The sequence below is a fragment of the Pezoporus flaviventris genome, unplaced genomic scaffold (assembly GCF_033815535.1).
Source record: "Pezoporus flaviventris isolate CSIRO_AGI_PZ_B2104156 unplaced genomic scaffold, CSIRO_AGI_Pfla_v1 ptg000015l, whole genome shotgun sequence".
Lineage (NCBI taxonomy): Eukaryota > Metazoa > Chordata > Aves > Psittaciformes > Psittacidae > Pezoporus > Pezoporus flaviventris.
The window spans coordinates 29,636,838-29,663,622 of record NW_026892563.1 but is presented as its reverse complement, the minus strand read 5'-3'; the positions used below and the strand labels follow the sequence as shown (position 1 = coordinate 29,663,622).

Below are 26,785 nucleotides of genomic sequence, written 5' to 3'. Positions count from 1 at the left end.
CTATCTACTCAAAATTATCTTTTTCCTGTTCATTCAAGGCAGTTCTGAGGTGGCTACCAAAAGGACTTTTGGTCTTTCCTGTGAAAGATGGCATTGACCTGGCAAAGAGCAACAAATGGCACTATAGGTTTGTGATCAGCTCCTGAAAGAAAACCCAGCTCTGGCTGTATTGTTGTCAAAGCCAGGGAGAGGTCATCCTGACAGAGATTTTTAATTAGGGAAATTAACATTTTCTTGTTAATGAAGGGCACTTACCTCACTGAATACCTAAAGTCTTGACTGTGTTCCCCATAACACTGTAACAATTGTTGCCTCTAATAGGCAGAATGTGTAGGTATTTTAGAGACTGCAGTTTCACTAGGGCTGTTATTGTGCCCAGTTACCATCGATATACACTCATGCTTCCTCCGTCAATATAAAATGACTGTCCGGTTTTTTATTACTTTCAGTCCTGCTGCAAGTACCTTGTATTTATGACCTTTCAGTTCAAGCACTGATTTTCACAGTAGCTGCAAAGCAAACTATTTGGAAACAGCTTCTATGTTTATACCTTGCATAGAACACTGAATTTTGAAGAGTTAAAAAACTCTTCAAGCTCAAGAGAAGCGCTTCTTCCTACTTCATTTTCTAGTGCCTAGCCAAAATAAAAACATGATTCTCTTTAGTCTCCTTTCAGCTATTCCTTATAGTTGCCAGGAGGTGGAAACATAGCTACACGAACCTACAAGAGAAGCATCATGTTGATGTGTAATTGTACAGCATACTACCGGATGAAGGACAGTGCTAAAAATATCTGCAGTCTGAACTGGTTCAGTGGAACCCAAAACATAGGATCATACAATGCTCTTCCTGCCTCTCTTTCCCTTCCCCCAGCTAGCAAGACTTCTATCCTGCTTGTTACTGCTTCTCGGCATCAAGGATGCCCTTTAAGCAGCTGGTTCTGTAAGCTGCGACATGCACGTTCATTCCAACAAGAATCCCAAATCAGGCTGCCTTTGATGGAAAGGCTCCCAGAGCAGCAGCAATTGCAGCCGTTCCGAGCTGCTAAACAGTCAGGTACCTGGCAAAGTGATGAGGAAATAAAGGATCACTTGACTTATTTATTTAGCAGATACATGTCTGTTTTGACATTCAGAAACATTACACACATGTCCAAGCTTGAAAAACATGGCAGTGGTCCGAAGTGCTCATCAGACAAGCTTTCGTAACCACAGAAACAGATATAGATATAGCCATCTTCCCTTTGTCATTTGATACCAGATTTTAAGTACTAGGAGAGAACCTCTTACACAGAAGGCAAATTTACATAAATACTTGGAAAAGGGGAGAGGGACACAAGACAGTTAAAAGACTACAGACAAAATAGCCTTTGAAAAAATCCCACAGTTAGGGTAAAACATGCCTGGTTTTGCTTTCTGTGTGCAAAACAAGGAGTTTGACAATAACTTCATTCCTGCTTCCTGTGCATCACTCACTTGAGCACAGACTGCCCAGAGTTGAATAAGGGCTACAAGCTCTCTCAGAACAAATTGAAGAGCACAGAGGATAGACTAGAAATATATCAGAAGACATTTCAGATGAGAGAAGAACCCAGGAAACCCTTCTTTACATAGAGAGCTGTAGTAGGAAGGGAAAACCTCCCCATATGGGAGGCAAGTTCCAGAAAGTACAGCTGGAAAGAAACCATCTCTTCATTTCAAAGAGTACCAACACTGAGAAATCCATTGCCTTGATGATGGCAAAAACTGGAAGAACTGACACTAGATATGAGAAAATTTCAGTTCTAGGACAGGAAGAAATCCTTCTCTGCCTGGATGGAGCTACAGGGAAAATGTGAATAATCCCAAAGAACCAGTACCAGCAATTCCAGAAATAAGTCCCTTGAAAGCTTTAAGTGAGCCATGAAACACAACATGAATCCCGGATATTCATCATGCACGATAAAATGAAGTTGTTCTTACAGTATCTCAGGAAACCTATCTTGTTTAAGCAAAGCAGCCCAGACTCCACAGACAGGGTTTTCACGGCACAAGCCCTTGAGTGGGGAAAAAATAAAAGATGAACACATTAAAGCAAAAAAAAAAAAAAAAAAGAAAATATAAAAGAAAAAAAATCTCCTGGTGTTCAGGAGCAAAATATACAAATGCAAATCAGTAAAACACAAGCTTGGTAAAAAAGTGACTGATGCAAGACTGCATTTCAAAGGTTATACAGAGTGGTCATCTGGCTGAGAAGAGAGACTTTCACACATCTAAATTAACTGCCTGAGCTCAGCCTCAGTGTTTAATTTGCAAGACACCTTATGTCACATTAGCACACAGCTACATGTTCCCCAAAAGCCACACAGGAGGCATCTGAAGTCCATAAAACAATGGTCCTGTGCTCATTCTGCGCGTTCTCTTTTGGCAAGATCATGAACTGAACGCTGAGTTAGGTGACTGCTGTGGATGTTGGCCAGAATCCAGCTCTGCTGCACCTGCTGCAAAATCACTGAAAACCAAAACCAAAGCAACTTAGTTGGCATCGTTTCATCCTGCCGCCTGGGGAGTTTCAGCCTGCTAACCTCTATGGAATTATTACAGTGGGAAAGGGGAAGTCATTAAATATAAGGGCCGTGCCAGAAATCCACCTGTGAGACTTGTGATTTTATAAAATCGGTCATAAGCTCTATCCCCAGAAAAGAAATAGGGAGGTAGGGAGGTAGGTATGGAGATAATCTTCTTACCTTTGGCATACAAAATTATCCAGGATATCATGACCACAGTCCACATCTTCTCCAGCTCAGAATCCATCCTCAGATCTTTGTTCTGTTTCGGGTCACCTTTTGTCCTCCTTGTGGTATTGACAACACTCACGCCAGATATAATGACCAACATGCAAATAAAAGTCTGTGGAACTGCATCTTCTTTCACCTAAAACTTAGTGGCAGGAAAGTAACTGAATTTTTATTTTATTTTTAATCAAAATATGTTGGAGAGAACTTTAGGAAGGGAAAAGATGGATATAATCCCTATGTCTTAACAAAGCTGGGAACAGCTTGGAAGGAATACGAGCTGGCTTCTCAGCCTGCCCCTGATCAGAACCATCCTAAAAAAGCTCTAGTAGCTCACCACCACTACAACTACCAGATGAGAACCTCAGCTAGTTATGCCAGAGATATATTCCCTTCTGCTGGAGGCTTGGAGCTGAAGTCACTTGGCACAAGTAGAAGACACCATACCATATGATCAGTTAAGACCTGTAGAGAAATTATTGTACAGGAGCACTGCCACTGCACGTTTCATCCCTTTTTAACCTGAGTAATGAAGCAAGAGAAAAATAAATCACCTCAATAAGAACAAAACAACTCAGTGGTGGCTGCCATATCTCAAGTCCTACTCCCTCTAAGCACCAATCCTCCCTGAGGTCTACGTACACTATAGTTAATCCAAGAGGCCATAAGGCTGCACTGTTTGCGTACACAGAGGTCCCCTATTAAGAAAATACACAGATCTCCATTTTAGAGAAAAGAACTTTCCCCACCTGTGAATGAAGCTCTGGCTATAGAGCAGATGCTGGGTGAACTGGGACAAACCTGCAGCTAACCCAAGACTGACATACATTTTCCCAGACCACTTTTTTCACCCTATTCCTTTCAGCTGTGGTAACGGTGCTCAGAGTTTCCCCATGGGAAACTATTCCCATTAGCTCTGAGAGATCCACAGCCAATCTAAACCAAATCCCCAACATTCTTCACATGTCAGTCTTGCATTTAGCATGCACAGATGAAAAGACAGAGGAGTATGAAACTTACTCCACATGTCACAGCGTGGCAGCAAACATTTTCAGTTTCACACCCTAGGAGGAGAGGATACATCTCCATGAACTGTTTTCAGCATGCAGAAATTTCACTTCAGAGACAAGGATGTGATCTCACAACTCCCTCTGCTAGAAAGCTCCTGGACACATAGAGCTTACCTGTTACATTCACCCTAATAAAGAGGCCCATAGCAGTCAGGACAGTGTTCTTTATTTTGGCTCTGCATTGAGTGTGGCCACTGTCTGGTTGATATTCTGAATTTTCAGAAGCAAGAGAGGACGTGACTTTTCAGGTTTAAGTTTCAGGAGTGGTGCAAACCTTCCATGTCTTTGCAAACCCAGACTCATTTTGCTTCTTTGGTTTTTTATACCAGCGAGCCTCCATTTGTGATGACTGATCCTGCTGATGCTTGATGAGGCAATTTAAATTCACGGTCTCTCCTTCTTCCAGATAATTTGGGGTAGATGCCTAAATCACTTCCAGCATACCGTGATCTGTGGTGGAGCACAGCAGGCAGTAACTGAGCTGATCTTTGTACCAGGCCAGCTCCCCCTCCCTCACCATACTTCTCCATTCATTCATGTGCTGTGAAAGTCCAGGCTATCTCGTGCTCCAGATGTGCACAGAGTACCCAGGATAACAGGTACCATAATAAAAAAAATACATTTTCACTCATATGAGAGGAAGAAAAATCTGTTTCCTATCACAGACCTTGTGGCAGAGGCATTACACAAACAGAATATTGTCTATAAAGTTTCTTGTTTTCATAAAAATGGAAGCTGAGAAGATAATCCTTTCTTCAAAAAAGGCAGCAAAAGCATCAGGGGAGAGGGATATTTTGGGTTTTTTTTTTTTTCTCTTCAACTTGAAGGTTTTTGCTTTCACCAATTATTGAATTATTCCATTGAAAGATAATATGAAAATACTGATTGGCTCAAAATACTGCTCTTTTGGGACCAGGTTTTGCCTCCATCTTCCTGGGAAAAATTCATCATGGAGAAAACAAAAGGCTGAGAAACATCATGCAGAGCATGCCCTGCTGAAAGCTTATTGCAATAAATATTCTTTCCTTCCCATAATCCAGGCAGCACCTCTGCCACAACAAGTAACTCCTAAACAGGATTTGGGAAATGCCAACAGCATGCTTTTCCTTGCCAGGGCTCCTTACCTGATACCAGCATTGCCAAAGCTGCCATTTGGAACACCAGTACAGGGCTGCTGCCTCCAGGCCTGGCGAGGAACCCTGTGATCTGAGTCATCTTCTGCACTAAAAAAGGAAAGAGAAGAAAACAAAACATGCAGTTATCCATGAGTTCTTCTCATGGTACAGAGGAGAGGTCTAGGATCACTCAGCTTGGTGCTGCAAGCCTCTCCTAGCACTTGCAGAGCAGTCAAAAGTGCAAGGACCTTCCCCTGAAGCAATGAACTTGTAAAACACAAGGTAACCCTCTGTGTTCAGATAAGACAGAGATAAAAAAGAAACAAACAAACCAACAAGATGACAGATACCACAAACCAGAACACACACAGGTACTACCTGTAAACTCAAGTTGCAGGCAACTGGCTTATTGAGGATCAGAGGGCAGTAGCTAAAATAGCTGAAAGTTAGGACTTAGACCACAATCACACAATTATTGACACAGGCTGTGGTGAACTCAACAGCTGTCAATAAATTCCTAAAAGCAGAATTCCTTTGGAATTGTTTCTTCTCAAGAGGGCACCTGCATCAAATTGTTTGGCTTGCACAGACAAGAGCTTGGCTCCCAGCAGGCTGTCTCGGGACATTAAAATAAATGTACAGAACAACAGGTTACTGACATACCTTTTTCAATGATGAAAATAATTCAGTTCCTATCACAAGTGTATTTGTACTCTGAGAAGGAGCAGGAGAATTTTGATGTGGTCGTCAGGAAAAAAGAGAGAAATTCTGAAGGAAAAAATATAAATCATGCTTACCACAACATCCTCCTGTTCCAGACCAGTGCTAAGGGGCAATAGAGCTTCATTTGTCACCTCAGAATATAGATTTTCCTTTCCCTAGAAAAATGAAGCTCTTTCAGAAATGTTCCAGTGCCAGGCACAAATGGAGCTTGGTATGGTTCTAGGAAGAAGAAAAGCATGAGTGGTGTGCTTGGCCTCCACTTTCCAAATGGGTGGGTGCCTTGAAAGATTTTGAGGTTAAATAAGTAAATAAAAACCAAAAGCTTTGCTTCTGCTTGCTTGGGGTTTGGGATTTTTTTGCCTCTCACCTACCACCTTAGATGAAGACTCGGAAGAAAGCCTTGCAGGACTTCAGTTGTTCCACATTGTCCAGTGCTTGTACTCTGTGTACTCGTGTGAGTTAAATCAGTTCTCTTAGGTATGCTCAGATCTTCTTTTTGGTAGAGGAGGGGGGTGAAATGGTGGGAGTGAAAATGATAATGAAGCATTTATCTGCACTTTTCTGTACTGCAAAGAAATTCCCACAGTGTGGACTGCACTTGCAAGAAGTTGAATGTCTGGTTGGTTTCTCTGTTTTTGTAACTACAATACCTATTCTTCACCTACCTTTCAGCTCTTTATTGGCTTTCTAAAAGGGTCCCCATGCACTTTCTGATGTCAAGCTTTCAGTTATAGGACAGCTATCCAGGACCAGGAGATCTTCTTGGCTTTTACCAGCTAAGGCCACTTTAGCTAACAATTCCTCTCTTAGATGACCCAGTAATTTTTGGACACTTAAAAGACTTTGAAGAGGTTTCCTTTTCGGAGTGCAGACAAGAAGCATGAGTTCAGTTGCTCTTTTAACAGCTTTTGAGACGCATAGAACATAGTGGTGAGTTCAAGGGGAATGGAGCTGCCAGTTCACAGCCTCTGCAACTCATTAAAGCAATCAAAATCCCAGCTATAGCAGGAAGTAGTTCAGTGTTCCAGACACATTTACTGAAAATGTACAGGCTCTGTGTGGCAAAGACGTAAGTTTCCAGAGTTGCTTCCAAACTTCCTTAAGACCACCACATCTGTAATAGGTGCTGACTTGAGAGCTCAGGCACAAATATCAGCCATGCACGAAGCGTGCACAATTCAAAGAGCAAAGCAAGATTACTAAGGTTTTTTCCCTCTTCTCCTTCCACTTTCTCTCATGCCAATCCCAAAGCAATCACTTCTCCTGCAGAGCAAGCAACATGTTCTTTGAAGCCCATTCAGCAACAGGTCTGTCAGCGGAGCATAATCCCAGTTACTCAGCCTGTAACTGGTGGAGCCAGTGAATGCGTACTCACAAGCGAGCAAGACTGAATATATCCCTGAGGTTTCTTTTCAGAAATAAAGCAGTGAGCAGCTTTTTTATTTGAGAAATGCCTCGGGAGGCTTTAAGCGAGCTGCGTGTGCATTCTTGACAGGCATCTAAGCTGAGCAATATAGGAAAATACTGAGGGTGCAATGCAACACCCCCTAGAACACCTACCGTGTAACTTCAAACAGGGCTTACAGAGGGAAAAATCCCCAGTTTCAACCATACAGAAAATAAAATATATAAATAAAAAAGGCAAGAAGCAAAGTTCTGCTTGCTGAATAAATCTGAATGGGTGCCCATTTGTGTTAAGGCAAGTGAGATCTCCTCAGATGTCTCAGTGTTAGTAAATCCATCAGATTCAATATGACAGTTAACAAGTGTTCAGTACAAGATTGCAAGGCAAGGATAAATCAGGGGTATGAAAAACATAGATCACAATATCAGAGAACAGAATGTGTGTCCAATGCATTTCCTACCTTTTGCAACCTCATAGAAAAAAGAAAAAAAGACAATTTCAGCTTTTGTATGTTGTATGTGTTTATACTAAATCAAAAGATAAACTCAGTGATAGGTTTTGGCTATTGAAATCTTAATGTTTCCATCCTACTTTAACCAAAACAAAAAAAGCAACATGAGAGAAATACACACCCTGAAAAACATGCCCTAAGGCTGCATTAGACAATCACCCTCACCTACACATTCCCATGATAATGGAAAAAAAATCCAATAAGGTAAATTCCAGGATTTGTCTAAGTGGTATGCAAATAATATTCAGATAGCAAGAGAGAAAGTAAAGTTCAGTTTCACCTAGATCATCTATTACAAATGAAAAACAGTATAGTCATGAGGGAAAACATATACAGAAGATAACTAAGATTTAGCTTTTGGCAACACCTGATCTATGACACAACATTCAGTATTTGCAAGAGGTTCCAAAAACACATTTCAGAGGACCTACAAAGTTTTCCTAGAACCAAATCCTGACAGCTCCAACTCCAGCTTTCAGCTCTGTAAATGAGAGGGTGGGAAAGCCTGGTCCTCATCAAATCTGTGAAGCAGGGGCTGTATCCTCTTGGTGGTCTAGAACTGCGCCTTTCACCATGCTGGACACAAGCACACCAGGAACACACATGACACAGCTGTGCACCAGACACTCTGGATCTCTAATACTCCTGCTTGTAATCTGTGCTAGATAGATGCTTGTCTGTGCCCTGATCATATGGCAGGGGCTGCATTTTGGATGCACTGGTCTACAGCTCAGTGATGATAAAAGGCCCCTTTTTGCCCTCCTGCTTTACCTCAATTTTAAGACCTAGTTTGTTTGGTTTGCTTTTGTAGAACACTACTTCATCATTATACATCTTACAAGTTGGCTTCTGTAAATGAGAAATGGGCTGTCATTTTTACTTTTCTTATATCTAGAATAAAAATAAAACCATCAAAACATCAAACCCAAAGAGTTCTATACTGAATTAAAACATCAGGCTTTTCTCTTTAGTGACCATTATTTTTATTAATCATGCTGTGAAGCAGTTTAGAACTAAATTTAAAGAGATCACAAAGACCTTACAAATTTTGTACCTCAAGATACACATATTCTGTAACTGTAAAGAAAATAGGTCCAGGCACCAAGTACTGAAAAGATGTGCCTTTTTTTTAAATCAAAATAATAAAATTAATTACGTCAATCAAATTCCACAAAAGCAAACAAACCCTGAGAAATCAGTGTTCTGTTATCTAAGCTAATTAAATATGTGACTTCACTGGGTAATAATGAATTATCAGACTAACATTGCCAAGTGATTAAACCCTCAAACTGATATAACAGATTATCACCACTCACAAAGTTAACCCTACATGGTGCATTAAAATGATGACAACATCCTTCAGTTTCAATTTCCTTAATATAAATGCCTACCTGATTTAAGCATCCATTAGCTACTTTATTATTCCACCTTACTGGCAGTAAATATAATTATGCAGGGTTCTTATTCCATCATCCTCTTCTTCAGGACACAGTGAGCTTTAAAAAAAGTATGGCAGTGAAATAACATAGCAGCAGCAGCTTAAAGTACAACCATTAACAACTGAGAATCTGACTGAGGTAAAAGTTGTGGTTTAAGTTTAGGAAATCATTAAAGGACTCTGTTGGGAATCTTTCATGTGCATAGAACAAATGAAAACCAAGAGATAACAGTGCAACTGCCCCCTGCAAAGGTGAAGCAAAAAGCACAAGAGAGTAGAATATACTACTTCTGCTGAACTTCTTGAGATCTTGCCACTGGCTATATGGACTCAAACACCATGAAGCTTACTGCCACATACAAGTTTCACTCAAGCTCATGCTGGCTTCCCCAGTGACATAGATCTTGAAATCCTTCCACTTCTGGATGACCTGCACAAGGAAACAGCTTAATGTCACCTCAGCTCTGTCTGTGGATAATAGTTTTCTTCTCTCTGCTTGAGCAGGTATGTCCCATTGCTCCAGCTCTGAACCCAGTGCAGCATTTCAGGATCACTTAGCTATTTAGGCCCAGATGTAGTCATATCACTCAGGACGACCTTGAACACAGGCCATCAGCTACGGTGAAGGTGGGTATTTCCTAGATAGTTTGAGTGTCATTTTCCAGCTGGAATCTGGGACACAAGCTCTGCTGTCACCAAGAAACAGTTTTACTCTTACAACCATGCCAACCTCAATTCCATAGATGCATTTTGTGGAGATCTAGCCTGTCTTTAGTACGTAGGCAAGATTTCTGATGGGATCTGTTGCATGTTTGGATGGGATTTTAAACGAATTATTTATTATTATAAGCTCATACTATTTTATAATCTCATAACCAACTCTAGTGGCTTTTACACCATATAAAAATAAATCATTTTTTTTTCTCATATTAATCTTTGGTTCAGATAGTGTCTAAATTTATATTCCTCTCAAAGCTTATAATAACAGTTTTCAATGGGTATGCAGGAAAAGGGCTGCATTCTGCGTTTCTGCAGTGCCAAGCATAGCAGTAGCCATTTCCTTTTTGTGATAACAGATAACAAGCCTTTCAAAGCCACAAAGTGACAAGAACTAATAAAGAGCACGCATTATCCACCCCCACATTTCTAGTAACAGTGTTATAAGCATCATATAAGCCTCACCAGAGCAGACCACAATAGTTCCCCAAACATAAAAGCAAATACAGAGTGACAGAGAAGATGGAAACTTCTACAGGAAACTAGTATTTCTCTTTGTCTTCAAGGCTACATTCAGACTTTGCATTATGATCACTGATCTCAGTGAGAGAGAATGGCAAATGAATGCTATTCCAATTTAAATCCCTCCTGTAGCAAGAGTGGATGCACCCAGTAAGAAGCTTGAAGCGGAAGTTAAGTCTTTGGCATACAAAAAAAGAGACAAAATAATTCTGGATTCTGTGAAGCAACATCATTTGCATTTGCTGAGGCTGATGCACCTTCCCCCTCCAGACACTACTCCAGCATAACCTTAGGGTAATAAAATATCAGAATAGAATCCCAGACTGGTTTGCATTGGAAGCGACCTTAAAGCTCATGCAGTCCCAACCCCTGCCATGGACAGGGACACCTTCCACTAGAGCAGGTTGCTCCAAGCCCCATCCAACCTGGCCTTGAACACTGGGATGGGGATGGGGCAGCCGCAGCTTCTCTGGGCACCCTGTGCCAGCGCCTCAGCACCCTCACAGGGAAGAGCTTCTGCCTAAGAGCTCCTCTCAATCTCCCCTCTGGCAGGTTAAAGCCATTCCCCTTGTCCTGTCCCTACATGTCCTGCTAAAAAGCCCCTCTCCAGATTTCTTCTAGGCCCCTTTAGGTACTGGAAGGCTGCTTTAAAGTCTCCCAGGCTAAACAAGCCCAACTCTCTCAGCCTGTCTCCATAGAAAAGGTGCTCCAGCCCTCTGATCATCTTTGTGGCCTCCTCTGGACTTGCTCCAACAGGTCCATATCCTTCTTGTGTTGTGGGCCCCCGAGCTGAACACAGGGTCTCGCAAGAGCAGAGTAGAGGGTCAGGATCACCTCCTTCGACCTGCTGGTCATGCTCCTTTTGATGCAGCCCAGAACATGGTTTGGTTTCCAGGCTGTGAGCGCACCCTGAAGCTGACTCATTTTGAGGTTTTCATCAACCAACACACCCAAGTGTCTCCCTTCCAGGCTGCTCTCAGTCCAGGTCTCCACCCAATAATATATTTATTGACAAACTGAAATTGAATACTGAAATTATTGACAAACTGAAATTGAATAGAGGTTATTACAGAAATCAGGGGCATTTCTGGGATGGATTACAGACTGGGGGGGGACAACAGGACGAGATGGGACAGAGGCAGAAGGAAGAGGAATGGAACATGGTAAGAGAAAGAAATTCACAATTGCTGCTGTCAAAGCCTTAGGGCTTGGACACTTCCTTTCTCATGGAGCTGTATTTTTGGAGAAAGAATATATGATCTTTAGAGTGACTGCATAAGCATCTCTTCATAATGCTCCTTGAAGAAAATAGTGAAGTAGACATAGTACTCTTTACTTATACATTTCAAAAGCCTAGAAGGAAAGGAACAGAGCCTACTGTCAAATTCAGAAATCCATCTCCAGAGGGCAAAACATGCACGTACGACAGATTGAAGTAACTTATTCTGTTCATAAATCAGAAAACAAAAACCAAACCCACAGCAGTTTTATAGGGGTGTGTACCATAAGAAAAATAAAGCTCCATGTGCTGAGTGGAAAAAGCCAGATTAGTACATTTGTAGCATTATTGTTGATGCATCAGCATCTTGCGTGCCCGAAGACTATTGAATGATACAGCAATTAAAAGGCAGAACTGAAGAAATTCTTTTCCAGAAAATACCCAACAACAAAAGCTGGAAAGAAAAGTCTTCCCACATGTTACGAGTGCCAGAAGGAAGACAAGAATTCCAAACGTGTTGCCATTTGAGCAGTGTTAAACAAATCAGCTTCAGCTGCTGTTATCCAAGCGGGCTGGAAGACTGATTGCTGTGCATGCATGTGAATATATATACATGTGTACAGCCATTTACTATGAACAAACACATAGCTGCACTGAAAAGTCTACTTAGCTCACATAACTCCTCATTTCTAGCACCCTTGAATTTTTGCTTCAAGAGAAATATCCATTTTTTAACATTGACTTCAGCCTGATGTGGCAGCAAAGAAGCCATACAGACAAACCTCACAGTTAACTTGATAACAAATTCTGCATCTAAAAGCCCAAATTCATTATCAACACAGAATATTTGTTGAACAGCTAAAGAACAGCTAAAAAAGAAAGTATTGTTTCTAGTTTATATTCTCCAGTAAGAAAGGTCACTAGGGAAGTCAATTCAATGTTTAAAGCAAAAAGAGCAAAGCCTAGGACAAGTGGACTGCCACTGTAATTCCTTACTGACAGGTCCAGGGGATAACAGAATACCTTTTTTTGCTGAAAACACAGGGACAGCAAATGTGGAGTATTCTTCTATTTTTTAGGAAGACATAAAGCCAAAATGCTAGGATGGGTATTCTCCCCTTCATCTGCAAAGCAGCAGGATTGCAATGCCATTCCTGCTTGCTCCCTCGTTTTTTCCTCAGAGTCTCTTTATTGTATCAGGAGCATGTGGTCACCAGAAGAAAAAGAATTAATTACCACTTGGCTATGCGCAGAAAGATTGATGAATATTCATTTGGTAGCTCAAATGCACTTTGCCTCATGATTAAGGAGGTCTTCAGTGAACCAAATATTCCTATTACCAAATCACATGCTGCTTTATATAATACTTGCCAAACTGGAGCACAAAAAACATCAGTGGCAAAGTAAGGGACAAAGGGAAAGCATTGTACTGATTTTTAACAGCTTAAATACAAGAACAAATTAAGAATATCCTCCTATTACTCTATTGAAGGAGACCTTAAAACAGTCCAAGGCTCTGATTCACAATCCCTTTCAGATTTAGCTGTGGAAGGAAAGCTGAAGAGGCCGCGGCCCCCTTGGATGGGAACAGCAACTTCTTCAGGGAGCATATCTCTACCTGACAGAGGTTGCAAATCACAGCCCTTCAGCTATTGCAGTTCACAGCCTTGCATATTAATATAAATTGAAAGCGATGTTGCCTCTTGTTAATACACTGGACTGTGGTGGCTTAGACCAAGCGTGCCACCTTTGCAGAGCTCAGCTGCGAGGGCATGATGTTCTGCAGGGAGTAGGGGACAGATTTACAATTGTTTCAGCTGGAGTCAGCAGAGGACACAAATAAGCCTGTATCCTCCCAACACACTGCATTTGAAAATGAATTTTCTTTAACTATTTGTTGGATTCATAACAAACAGGATGGCACTGCAAGGGAACTAGTGACCTCGTGGTCAGCAAGGATGCAGCAAGCAAGGATGCAGCAAGCAATATATATATATATATGTAGGTAAACAAGCACTATTTGGAAATCCTCATTACATCAATTTTTAAGGGATGTACGTGCACCTAGGCAAAAAAGGTTCAGCTGTGGCTGATATAGTTATTATCATTAAATATTTAAAGTGAGGGAATGCATTTACAGCAAAGTAGCCACTTAAACCTTTTGTCAATAGAACAGTGCCAGCACTGATACATATCTTTTGAGCATAACTATCCTCAGAACCAAACATATGAACTATATTCATTCAAATTTAGGGTTGGACTTCTTGTACAACTGTGTTAATAACAAAAGGTGTGTTTTAGTAGACTGAACTTTGTAACTTTGCACTTGGATTACAAACATTAAAGGTCTACTTCACCAGTCTTTCATTAACAGCTCTGTTTTCTGCTCCTCTCATCCAGTAGAATGGCCATGAAAGTGGTTTCTTCACCAGCTCTTAACACAGTCATGGTGAGTCACAATAAAAAACCAAAGCAAAACAGCTTTAAAAAAGCAATATCAGAGTGATCCAGAGATTTGCTACATCTTTTTTTTTTCCTGTATAGACTCTTCAGGTGTGAATAAGTAAGTTAAGTAAGGACCATCATCCTGGCACCACTGGGTACCCACTCTCCTCATGTCTGTCTCCAAAATAGGGCCAAGAGTGACTTGGGCCACATACATTCTGGCAAAGAGCAAGACTTTGCTAAATTGCACTTATTGAAACTACACCCTTCCACAATACCACTCTACAGCATTCTGCCAGCACCGTGGTAATTTGTATAACACCTTACTCCTGAAAATTCTTGTCTGCACCTGAAATGACCTCAAGTCACTATCACAGTGGTAGTACAATAAAAAATTCCATTTTGCTTCAAATGCTGCGCTGCTTCCTTGTATGCTGACCTGTAATCCTTGCATGTGCTCCCATCTGCGCGGTGCACGGTCAATTCATTAAGTACCTTGGTATCTTACCAAGAACAAGGGCAGTTAGTAGATCATCTGGTGCTGACCATACAAGCAACTTCTGCTGTACTTACATCCCACTGCTTCCATTCCCCAGTGTTCTGTGCTCTCAACATAGTATTGTATTGTTCAACCTTTCCAGAGGCTTGTGGGTGATAGGTTTCGTGATGGACCAAATCAATGCCATGTTACTTGACCCAGGATTGTATAAGGTTCTTTTAGAAACGAGTTGCACTGTCTGGCTGGATTCTTTCTGGAGTACCATGACACAGCATTTGACTTTCAAGGCTCAGGATTGCATTTCAGGCAATAGTATGGTTTACAGGGTATGTCTTCGGTCACTCAGTAGACGCTTCCACATGGTAAATACATAGCACTCGCCTTGTCAGGTTCAGAGCAGTGGTCCAGGATAGCCAATTTGTCAGGCCTCACAATACTGATAGCCCAGCCACCCCTGCTCTCTATCCCAAGAAAACTTTACACGTATGGGTCACTCGATTACGCTACATGTTCCACACATGTGATGGCCTCAGTGGTCAGAGACACCCCTCCAGCACAAGCCCTTTCTTTTTTCTTTTCCTGTCTCTTCCAATTACCGTCCTTACCTTGAATTCTTCAAACCTTTTCATCCTATTTTCTCCCTCCTGCTCTGTACAGGAAGGGAGCAAAAGCAGCTCAGTGGGCATTTGGTTGCCAGCCAAGGTTAACCCATCACAGTCCTTTACCTGGCATCTAACATGTATAGATTTGAACCAGTAACCTCTTGATCTGCAGTCAAATGCTGCTGGCCCAGGTCAATCCACCACAATCCGAACCTGCTCCTGCTAAGATATTTCTTACAGCTGGAGAAGATTCTTGCCCAGAGTAAAGATCAGGCTTGCCTCGGATGACCTCATTGACTTAAGTTTTTATAAGCAGAGCAAAATTCAAAGCTGCCAAGACATGCATGTGATTAGCACTTCTGCAAGCAAGGACAAGGCAGCCTATCAAGGTGTTGAACATATTCAGTGAATCTTGGTTAAATAAATAATCTTCTAAATCAACCTTTGCCCAATCAAAGTCCAGCCTTACTTATAGATACTGCCACAGGAGGGACAGCAAAAGAGAATTCCTGTGAATGCTGCTCCACACAGACCTACAGGTAAGATATTCCTTTTTTGTTAAACCCGACTCCCTTAGAAAACTCCCTTTTATAATCCAAATAATTTTGCATGTAAAGCTTTCATGGATTAAAAGTAGCATGCAGTGTAGTGTAACCTTCCCTCCATTTCTAAATATGAAGGAATAACCTTTCCCATATAAGCCTACTGTTTCTTCAGCTTTGTGTATCACTGGTTTTGCATGTTAACTTTAGGAATTAGCACAGATTTCCAGCATTTGTCAAGAAATCTGCTTTGAATTGTAGTTGCTATCAGTGCAGTCTGATGCATTCCAACAATGGCCAAATGTAAAGGCAGCCCATCCTTATGTGAGTGAGTCCCAGTGCAACTACAGACACTCAAAAAAGTATAAGACACCTGACCAAGGGGAACAAGGGAATCATGATCTGCAGGCTTCTTATCCTGTATGCTGAAATTCCCCATATTCTCCAGCTGCAGTGGCATCTGTGCCAAACCCCCACCACAAATCCATACTGCTCTATATGCTGCCCATTTAAACTCAACAATGCACTTTTAGCTTTGATAGCAAACAGTCTGTAGTATGGGTAACCACAAAGGTAGTTCTGTAGTAGGCTGCTACCATGGAAGGACTTGACCCCAGCTACTTAAAAGGGAAAAGAAAGAAGTCCCAGTTCCCACATGAGTCACACAGGTGATACAAAGAAAAAACATGGAGTTGCATAGAAATATTTACATGCAAACAGTAATTTTCTTAGTATTTATTAGGCTGTGATTAATGGCTTATCTTTGCAACACAGCAGACCAGCTTAGATCAGGTTGCTAGGGCCCCATCCAGGTAAGTATCTCTGCAGATGGGAATTCCACAGCCTCTCTGAGCACCTGTTTCAGTATCTGACAGCCCCCAAGATGAAAAGCTGTCCTTATGGCTGTCTAATTAGACTTCCCCTTGCCATAGTCTATGTGTTGCTTCTCATCCTCTTAACTGTTAAGAATCTGGCTCTGTGTTCTCTAAACAATCCAGTTCGGCAGTTGGAGACATCAATAAGATCTTCCCTTTACTTTCTCTTCCCAAGACTGAACAAACCGAGCTCTCTCTGTCTCCTTAAACATTATGTGTACCCTATCACCTCAGTGGACTAGCCCCAATGTATCAATTACTTAAGGGAGCTCAAATCTGGAGACAGTCCTCACATGCGGTCTCACAAGTGCCAAAGAGAGGGGAATGATCCCTTCCATTGACCTGCTGGCTGTAGTACCGCAAGGTACATCACTGACTCACATTCAACTGGGCACTTGAGTGCTACCCAGCAATGCTGCCTTCTGGCCATTCAGCAATCAGCCTGTATTGTTGTGCATAGTCTAGGCACAGATTACTTTTCACTTTTCTTTGCTGAACTTCATGAGGTTTCTGTCAGCCCATTTCTCCAGCCTGCTGAGGTCCCTCTAAATAGCAAAAGAATGTCACTAATAACCACCCAACAGCTGGATTATACACCACTGACCAAACCCCTCTGAACCTAGTGACCCAGACAATTCTCTGCATCATCTAGTAGTCTGCTTACCCAGTACATGTGTCACCAGAATGGCTACATTGACTGTATTACAGACTGTATCAAAGTCACTGCAAAAGTTAAGGTGAACAGCATTCACTGCTCTCTGCCCATCACAGAGCCAGTCCACTCATTATGTAAAGTTACCAGGGTTCATCAGGTATCTTTTATGATTATCAGTAAATCCATGCTGTCAGATCCCAAACACTTTTCTGCCCTTGGCATATGTGCCTTAACACAGCTTCTAGGAGGATTTGCTCCAGAACCTCTGGAGGACAAAGGTCACCGCCCAACAGCAATCTGGTAGCAGCATCAAGTATGCTCTTTAACTAGCTGGCCTCAAATTCTCTGTGGAATTAACATAGCACTCTGGAAACATCGACTGGAAATTCTGCTCCAGTTGTCACAAATTCATTGAGAAATCATTTGACTCAAATTACTACTACTTCAGCAGCCTGTCATTGCTGAACCCAATTTAATTTCTTTCCTTTCTCACACAGTGTCACATTTTTACATTGATTACATCTCCTGTCATTGTTAAAGTCATCAGGGATGGAGATAAAGCTTTAGTAAGGCAGCAAATTGAGGCTTTATGGTCATTTCAGGATTTATGTGAGAATTACAAGAGAAGCGCACTGTCTCAACTCCTGTTTTGTTCCACACAGACCAGGCAGTATTAAATTACCTCTCCTGCAAGCGATTACCTGATGGCACATTCACATTGTCACTAGGTGTATGCCTGAATATTCTACACTTTTGTTAGACCTCACAATACCTGCATTCACATCTCACCCAAACCTCATGCATAATGAAATACCAAAGTGAAATAGCCTGTTAGCTCCTTTTCATAATGGAATCAGAGTATTTAATTAGGACTCAAAGGCAGAGGAAAACATGGAGAGCTCCAAGAACTTTGATTCTATCAGTAGCTCCTAAAGGGCACAGAAATAAAGCAAGTGCACCATTTTGTATGAAAACTGGGATGTAGAAATACTGAACACAGCTAGAAGAAAAAAAAGCTTTGTAAGCATAGACAAGGGTCTTCCTAGTTCCTTTATAGTCCTTGCTTTCCACCCTTCAATGCAAACCCTGTGCTCATTAAAAATAACACCACAGCTACAATGTCTTTCCCAAAACTTAATTTTGTTTAGCTAAAATAACTAAGAACAGGAAAGGCGGGTTAGGCCAATGAGGTTCTTCCTTGCTCTCAGCTGCTCATCCATCTGTACAGGTTGCCCAGTAGAGTGTTCATCCTTGGAGACACTCAAAAGGCTGACAGCTGGGACTGCTCAGCCTGGTGAAGCAAAGGCTCAGGGGAGACTTTTTAGTGTATAAGAATATCTGAAGGGAGGGTTCAAAGATGGAGCCAGGCTCCTTTCAGTGGTAACCAGTGACAGAACAAAATGGGCATAAACTGAAACACAGCCAGCTCCATCTGAACATAAGGATGCTTTTTATTACTATGAGATTGACTTGAGCACTGGCACAGGTTGCCCAGAGAAGTAACGGAGCTTCCCTCCTTGGAGATATTTGAAAGCCATCAAGACTTGGTTCCTGGGGAACTGGCTCTAGGTGGCCTTGCTTGAGCTGGGGCATAGGACCACATGACCTCTGGAGGTGCCTTCCCACCCCGAGCATTCGGTGCTTCTGTGAAATCCTGTTTTGTCACACAGCTTTCCTAACAATGTTCCAATACTTTTGGGCTGCCGTCATTTTTCCTCTCAAAGACTTAATTCAGGTATTAAATCCTCACCTCAATTTTCACCACATTGTCACAGGCAGACAACTTCTTTCTTCCAGATCTGCATCTTGCTCAACTTCATTTGAGATAGGGAGACAAGAAAAGCAAGGAGGGGAAAGGGGATTGTTTTTTTCTCCCTGTCCTTGTTAACTAGCTTCAGCTTTGCACAGCAGGATTTCCCAGGAAGCAAAAACCCAAGAATTCTGAAGCAAACTCTCTGTATGTATACAGAGTGAGCATAACTAGGTAAGCTTACTATTCTTACTGACACATGCCTTTTCCATCTTGTCTGCTAGAGATGATTTCTGTTCTCCAGCCCCGAGAATGTAAAGTGACCAAAACACCCCAAAAGACTTACGGATTCTACCTGCGTGTTGAGAAAGACACAGCAGGACATCTCATCCGGAACGTGGCAAAGAACAGCCCAGCTGAAAAGGCTGGCTTGAAGGATGGAGACAGAGTCCTCAGAGTTAATGGTGTGTTTGTAGACAAGCAAGAACATGCACAGGTACTTCTCTGTTTAGCCCTGTACCCACACCACTTCCCCGTTACCCAGAACCAATACCACTATGTGAAGCTTTCTATTCCAGTTATGACATCTTCAGCTAGGAAATCCAAAAGCCAAGTCAACTGCTCTGAGAATCTCCCCACAGTATTCATTACCCACCATGGGCATGAAATGTCTTTGAGGTGCCTCCACAGTGTATAAGCACAGGGATGAGACAACAAAAACAATAGATGGTGCAAGTCTTCCTGGGGAATGTTTTAAGGTCAATTGCTCTAGCACATGCTTGCCTTGCCCACTACAGGTGGTGGAGATTGTCAAAAACAGCGGGAATTCTGTTGTACTACTTGTTCTGGATGATGCGTCCTATCAAAAGGCTGAAAAGGAAGGACTAAACTTGGAAGAGCTTGGTCAAAAAGTGTCAACAGGACAGCAACAGGAGCAGCAGTCCCCACCATCCATGGTCAATGGAGCAATCACCGCAGTTCCACAACCCCGACTCTGCTACCTAGTGAAGGAAGAGAAAGGCTATGGCTTCTCTCTGAAAACCACAGAAGGTGAGAGCCTGGTGAGAAGAGATGGCGTGTATAGAGAGAGACGGCAAGCAGGGACAGAGGCACCCACAGTTAACGTGGAGGCCAATGTGGACACACAAACTGCTCTTGCTGACAGAAAGTGAGAAGCATGATGAGGTCAGGTCTACCACTAGCCCTTTTCTGCACAGCATATGCAGTGCACGGTTTTCCAAGGACCACATTTCTTATGGGGTGGAGAAAAGATGGGGGAGTAGAGGGAAGAGATAAAAAGAATAAGCTATTGTCTGCTTGTTATCTAAGCCCACATACCAAAATAAAATTTGCAGTCCCTGATTAAATACCAGATATACGCTCAAGATGCTACATCAAGTCCTGTTCTATTCCTTCAAATAACCTCAGGTACCAGCAGACAAAGTTCTAGACAGCTGTAATAAACACATTTCCAATTTGTAAGTTATTTCATTTAGAAAGCAAGGGATTTTGAACCTCCTTCACATATAACTTTCTTCCAAGGCCAGTTAACAGAATAGGGAAGTCTTCTGGAGAGCATCACCTCTACAGAGGATATTTCAAAATGTAATATAACTGAAAGACCAAACAAGTAAGCCTTTCAAACACAGTAAATTGTGAAATGTATAAAACAACACCAAAAGCAGCTCCTCACTTCAAACTGGGAGGGGGAGGAGGTGAGAATCAAATCCAGTGCTCCCCTTTAGGACTCTTGATAAATGAAAGATTGTTTGAGCTGCAGATAGCGAACAAATGCCTCCCACCCGCACAGAAGTGATTTTTTCAGGACAGAATAAGAGAGATGGAGGTATGTCTAAGATTTGTGGTGTCACTGTAATCTGCCTGTAAGCAGAGTCCAGGAGTCTCTAAGGTCATCAGTACCGAGTTTCCTTAACCATTAAATTCAGGCATATGTCAGCAACTTGCCCTGCGTAATGAGCTTTCATTTATTTTAGGACAGAAGGGGTTGTTCATAGTAGAGCTTTCATCACAAGGAGCAGCTGCAAAGGCTGGTGTCCAAAATAACGATCGCCTGATTGAAATCAATGGAAAAAATGTGGAAAATGACACACATGAGGAAGTGGTGGAAAAGGTATTTGTTTGTACACTGATTCATCTTCTGTTCTGGCCCACTTTCACAACAACCCATTAGGGTTATTGAAGAGGCAGGTCTGGCTGATTTGAATGCTTCGCAGTAAATCCTGGAAGCTACTGCTCATGTATCGTCAACACAGCAGAGTACCCCCTCTGCTTTGGCTCTGTTGTCAAGCAGCCTCTTGAACTGACTCTGAATAAATAAAGCCATCAGGACAGGGCAAAGAATTTTAAATAACAGAAGAGTGCCGCTGCCAGGAACACTATTAAATAAATCATGCTCTGCTCCTAAAAGTCCTGGAAATACTCGTAACAGTAAGAGGGCAAGTCATCAAATGTGGTTTCCAGGGCAGGAAGAGGGGGAACTCTCTGATGATACAGTCAGCACGGAACAGGGAAAACTCATTCTTTTAAACAGTAGTTCCTTTCTCCTGTTAAGAAGTACAAAACTAATGAAAACTACTGTGCATGTAATTTCACTACCTGGCCTCAGCTGCAAAGAATATTGCTAATGAGGCTTCCAGCTTCCACTGTTGGCACTGCTGAAACACAGCTGGAGCTGAAGAGATTTCAGAGAGCCATGAGATAGGCAGTACATGCTCCAGAATTCCAACATCACAGTCCAATGCATGCTACTAACTATGGAACTGTGCAATACCCGTGTTTTATTGAGCTACTGTAACAGCAGCAGCAGAATGATGCTGGTTAAGATGAGTTTAAAAGAGCATCCTTTAGACTATAAAGGAATAAGAGAAGGATGAACTCCGAGGCGCTGAACAAACAAGAAAACACTCAGAATCAGTTAATACAGGGAGATGGAAGAGTGACAGAAACTTGACTCTTGTCACTGTAAACTAAAATAGGCATATAGATGGCACAATATGTCTATATTGTAGGGTTCCATATCTAGATAAGCCAAGCATTATCTACTGAGGCTCACTGGATTCTTGCTGGTTCTGTATGCCACACTCTTGGCACTCTACAGCTAATTGCCTGAAGGTCAGGAACACAGTATGAGATTCGTAATATTTCTTCATATATGTACTAGATCTTATATACCCAAGGTCTTATCTTGGCCCAAATTTCTGACTGGATGGGGAGTGAGGGGTAGTCAACTTACGGTACCATGGCCTACGCCTTATGGCTCATTCATCAACAGCACCCACACATCACTATGTATCAGTACACCAGCTACCAAAGTATCTACAATTCCCACGTACTGTTGAAGTGGTGACATCCAAGACTGCATTGTGTACTATCACAGGTAAAGAAGTCTGAGAATCGTGTTATGTTTCTACTTTCAAATGAAGAAACAGACCACTATTACAAGAGCCAGAAGATGGTACTGAGCAAAGAGAGTGCCAGCCTGAGATTGCTTCCCCTCAAACCACGACTTATTGAGATCCAGACAGGAGAAAATGGTTATGGCTTTTACCTACGGATGGAACAAAATACTGGTGGTAAGAACCGAGTTAACACACAGACCATGACATTTGCTATAGAGCTGCTTCTGGTACCAGGTTTGCAGACCTCACTCTCTTTTGGCTTCTCACTGGTCATCTAGAAGTCCTCTATAGACATGTTGCAAACAGACTTGCACGAGGGTAAATGGTCTCGACCATACAATTCTGACAATCAGGTTTTCCATGCATTTTAATGTCTTTTAACTTACCAGCCTTCACATCAAGTTTTTCTCCCTTCCAGTCTTAGATCATGTAATCAAGGATGTTGATGCTGAGAGCCCAGCAGCCACAGCGGGTCTCAAAGACAATGATATCTTAGTAGCTGTCAATGGAGAGCTGGTGCGTGGTCTGGACCATGAAAATGTAGTGGGAAAAATTAAGCAGTCTGAAGCAAAAACCACACTGTTGGTAGTGGATAAGGAGACTGATGCCATGTATAAACTGGTAAGAAAATGCAAACTACTACTTAGAAATGATAATTTATCAGTAGGAAGAGACATATGCAGCAATAAAACAGCCAGTCTGCTCTGACAGACGCTTCAACTGGTGGGAAACATTTAAGATACACCCATATGACAGCAACTCTCCTTGCACTCATACAGCAAGTCACAAAACACCCAAATTTTTGGCGTCTTCCAGGTTTTTAGTCACTGCTAGAACAAATCACACCACAAGAAAGGTTAGAAGTTTGAAACAGCAAATTTAGAGCTATGTGGCTGTGTAACCATTTATGAACAAAACGAGTAACAAAATTCCTTTCTCACATAGATCAACACTGTCGTTTTCCACTCAGCCAGAAATTACTAACAAAGAGCTCTTCACTGCAGCTCAAGTCTTAGTCATTAAAAAAGTTTCAAACAAATCATTTTGATCATGAAGCCTCACACAGATTTCACAAAGTTTTATTTGTGCCTTTTTACTTGTGACTTTTTTTCAGGCTCAGATTTCCCCTTTCTCTTACTACTACAAAGCACAAGATTCAACTCCAGCTAAAATGGAGGAAAGAGCGGAGTTGCACACTGAGCAGAATGTGAACCACAAGCCAAGAATTTGCAAGATGGTGAAAGGGCCTAGTGGATTTGGCTTCAGTTTAAACATGATTAAGAACAAGCCTGGACTGTTCATCAATGAGGTACTAATGTAGAATGAGTAACAAGGAAAGGCCCAAGTAGTCTGTCAGCCAACTTCCTCCCTTCGGTCCTGCAAATGCCTTCAGGAAAAGCCACACAAGACAAGTCTCTTCTCCAGCACGCTCAGATAAAAGCTGTAACTGTTAGTCATACTGACACTGTAGGACCAAGATAAAAAAATAAGCTGTTAGATGTCTAGACAAAAGGGAAATGCAGCTTTTGCATCATTTTTGCTTTTATTCATGAGACCAGCATGCTAAAATTGGTATGTTAAATAGATATTTTTTTTTTGCCTGTAGAATGTCCTGAGCGTGAGACACCTTCACCCTGCTCTACCCACTCTTTTTTGAATTCCACAGCTGGCAAAAGTCGAACCCCAAACAAATCACGTCTGTGCCTTTAGCTTTCTTGAGAGAAGGCGTTCCAATCATTACTAAGGATATGTAATAAGGATAGGATATATAATAGAGGTAACCTTACTGTAACTTTAATATAGTAAAGTTAACTTTAAATTTACTGGATAGGGACTTGCAAATAATTAAGAAAACTGTTTTTCCACCTGTCCATAATTCCACCATGCCACATTTCTACAAGTCTATCAAAATCAAGATGTATCTTAAGTCCCAAACTGGCAGATTCCATGTTTATCATGCTTAGGCCTATTGTCTGTCCCAACTCATTTCTGCCCCACAAATCTTCCCCGTGTTTATTCTGCTGTCTTGTAAAGAAAGCATAAACATTTTGTATTTTGTTGTCTTGTAAGGAAAATAGTAACACAATATCCTCACTAACCATCAGTTGTTAATGCATCTTTCCAAGTTTTATGCTAGTATTACAGTTTGAACTTGCCTTTGCAGGTAAAAAAACACGGACCAGCTGACACAGCAGGTGTGGAAAATAACGACTTCTTGGTGGAAGTGAACAGCGTGAATGTGATGAATGAATCCTATGACAAAGTGGTGGAAAGAATCCAAGATAGTGGTGACAGACTAACACTACTGGTGTGCAGCAAAGATGCTTACAAATACTTCCAGGACCAGAACATTCCCATCACAGCCTCTATGGCAGATCCAGTCTATGACACTTCTGAACCTCCTGCTTACACAGAAAACCATCCATCAGAACCAGAGAGAAACTCATCTGAACCAAGGGAAAGGGTGAGTAATACTGCTTTAAGTAGATGTTGAGAAATCACCTAGGGAACAGGAAAAAAACTCGTATTCCTGTGCTAGGATTTTTAACTTGAGCCTGGATTATTACAAATCAGTCCATGTTATTACAAGGGAAGCTGTAGTCTGATTATCACAAACAACTCTTCCTTTCCCCACACATAACACAGGTGAGTATCTTTAATGCAAAATTAAATCACAGAAAGAATGCACATACAAAAGGTTTTATGGAACAAGATAATCCAAATACACTAATCCTTGATGAAGATGGGAAACAGGCAATACAATCCTGAACATGCAGGGGGAAAAAGTTCTTAAATACACAAGAAAAGCATAAACCACTTTTGGGAAAATCAGGTGAAATATGTCAGATCCTTTTGTAGAGGAAAGAGCAACTGATAGGGTACGATGGCATTTTCTAGGAAATGCGCTGATTTATTTTACTCACTTCATGCCATTAGAAAGAATATGAAGCATGACAAGTCAGAAAAGCAGGAAGGTATTTCTTCTTGAAACAGTCATTCTGAATCCTCTGTGTGGTCAGCCTTAAAACATTTAAATATTCTTTTCTGATCATTCAAAGGAGACAGACAAGGAAGAGTAAGACCGATGCTGCCTCCTGTCCATTTTTCGTTAGCCTTGTCTGAAAATGTCCAGCTGCCAAGTTTGTGTAAAAGTTTCAGCCTCCAAGCTGCACTGTGCAGCAGAAAGAAGGTTAACAACACTTTTGTGTGCAAATTCAGCAGCGAGGGGAATAGTAGGAAATCTCTATTGAACAAATTTCTCTCTAAACATAATTAACCAAAAAGCGCTTCAACAACAAAAAATATCACTTTTGTTGGCTCATTCTGCCATCCAAATAAGTACATGATTAGTGCAGATGAAAACAGGAGTCCTTCATAACCCATATCAAGCATGTTTTCGAACTGCAAATAATCAGAACGTATTTGTTACTCCTCTACAGGCAAGCTCATCCTCCTCTTCACAATCAGCTGCCTCTACAAGAGCAGACAGTGACAACAGTGACGACACGAAGTTGTGAGGAAACAAACTATGCCAAGAACAAAAGAAGAAACCTTCCAAATCCTCTTTCTTCATTCATTCTTTGCTACTACACCTCCCAGAACTTGACTACTCCTGGGAGTGCCATACCTGTAAAGGACTGCAATCTCTTGCTGAAATCCAGCTGCCTTAAGTAAACATTTCAGTGTAAATTGCATTCATTTAACACACTGCAATTGTACTTCATTGCTTTCTGCCTTGTAAGGTGGGCAGTTAGTCACTTCCTTCTGTAAAGGCTTAGATAACTTTATATATATAATTAAGTATAGTGCAGCAGAAGGCAGAAATGCTTTCTATTCGTAAGCATCTTAGCCTTTTAAGGATAAGCTCTTAATAAAGAGCAATTGATTTCTCCCCATCTCCCAGGAGAGGAAGTTCTCCCCCTAATGCAAGTCCGCCAGCTCAAGCTCTGTGGCAACTCTTCTATGCTATACTTACTGCTGTACAACTGCTGTGAAGTGGCATAAGCCAGTGTACTCTGTGCATTACACTCCTTTCTCCTGCTAACATCGCAAAAATGTCTTGCAAACATTAAGCTAACCTCGTAATTCATAAATCAAGATATTTAAACACTATTCTTTCACCACTGCATGCAGTTGTGGATCATGGTAGTTAGAACAGCATACATAATTCACTCATGCATATTATTTAACTCAAAGTAAACACCACATTGTCTTGAACACGACATAAATGGCTTTGTAATACTGCTGCTGTATACTCTCTTTGCTGTACACTGAAAACAACCCATAAATAAATTGTTTAGAGTGCCTATTAGCACCCACACCCCCTCCCCCAATCTTATCTTTATTACCTATGATTTATGTTCCAGAACAATTTTTAAACAAAGAAAGCCTAGGAGAGCAGCTATGGAAAGCTACAAGTTTAAGTCATATGAATAAAATTTACTTTTAAGCCTTGAATGACATCAAGAAGTGGAAATGGGCTACTGTAGAAGAATACACAGGCC

General features: G+C 41.5%; 1 protein-coding gene and 1 long non-coding RNA gene across 3 annotated transcripts in view; one reads left to right on the top strand and one right to left on the bottom strand.

Annotated features, from left to right (window-relative positions):
* The window catches only part of PDZK1 (PDZ domain containing 1), a 338,251-nt gene extending 311,637 nt beyond the window's left edge, over positions 1-26,614 (top strand). The window contains exons 2-9 of the mRNA XM_061453957.1: positions 19,146-19,357; positions 19,659-19,911; positions 20,856-20,992; positions 22,259-22,454; positions 22,705-22,901; positions 23,395-23,589; positions 24,445-24,744; positions 25,721-26,614. Of these exons, the coding sequence (XP_061309941.1) occupies positions 19,148-19,357; positions 19,659-19,911; positions 20,856-20,992; positions 22,259-22,454; positions 22,705-22,901; positions 23,395-23,589; positions 24,445-24,744; positions 25,721-25,798 (1,566 nt within the window). The 5' untranslated portion in view covers positions 19,146-19,147 and the 3' untranslated portion in view covers positions 25,799-26,614. The remainder of the gene's footprint in view (positions 1-19,145; positions 19,358-19,658; positions 19,912-20,855; positions 20,993-22,258; positions 22,455-22,704; positions 22,902-23,394; positions 23,590-24,444; positions 24,745-25,720) is intronic.
* On the bottom strand, positions 1,833-16,354 carry LOC133269550 (uncharacterized). 2 transcript variants are annotated; one of them, XR_009743488.1, is made up of 7 exons: positions 16,300-16,354; positions 15,043-16,073; positions 9,321-9,465; positions 8,989-9,093; positions 4,968-5,066; positions 3,958-4,293; positions 1,833-2,035 (listed from the first exon to the last, which is right to left on the bottom strand). It is a non-coding gene; the product is annotated as an uncharacterized LOC133269550 (long non-coding RNA). The 2 variants fall into 2 exon arrangements; XR_009743489.1 differs by lacking the exon at positions 1,833-2,035 and having other exon boundaries at positions 3,782-4,293.
* Positions 26,615-26,785: the final 171 nt, after the last annotated feature.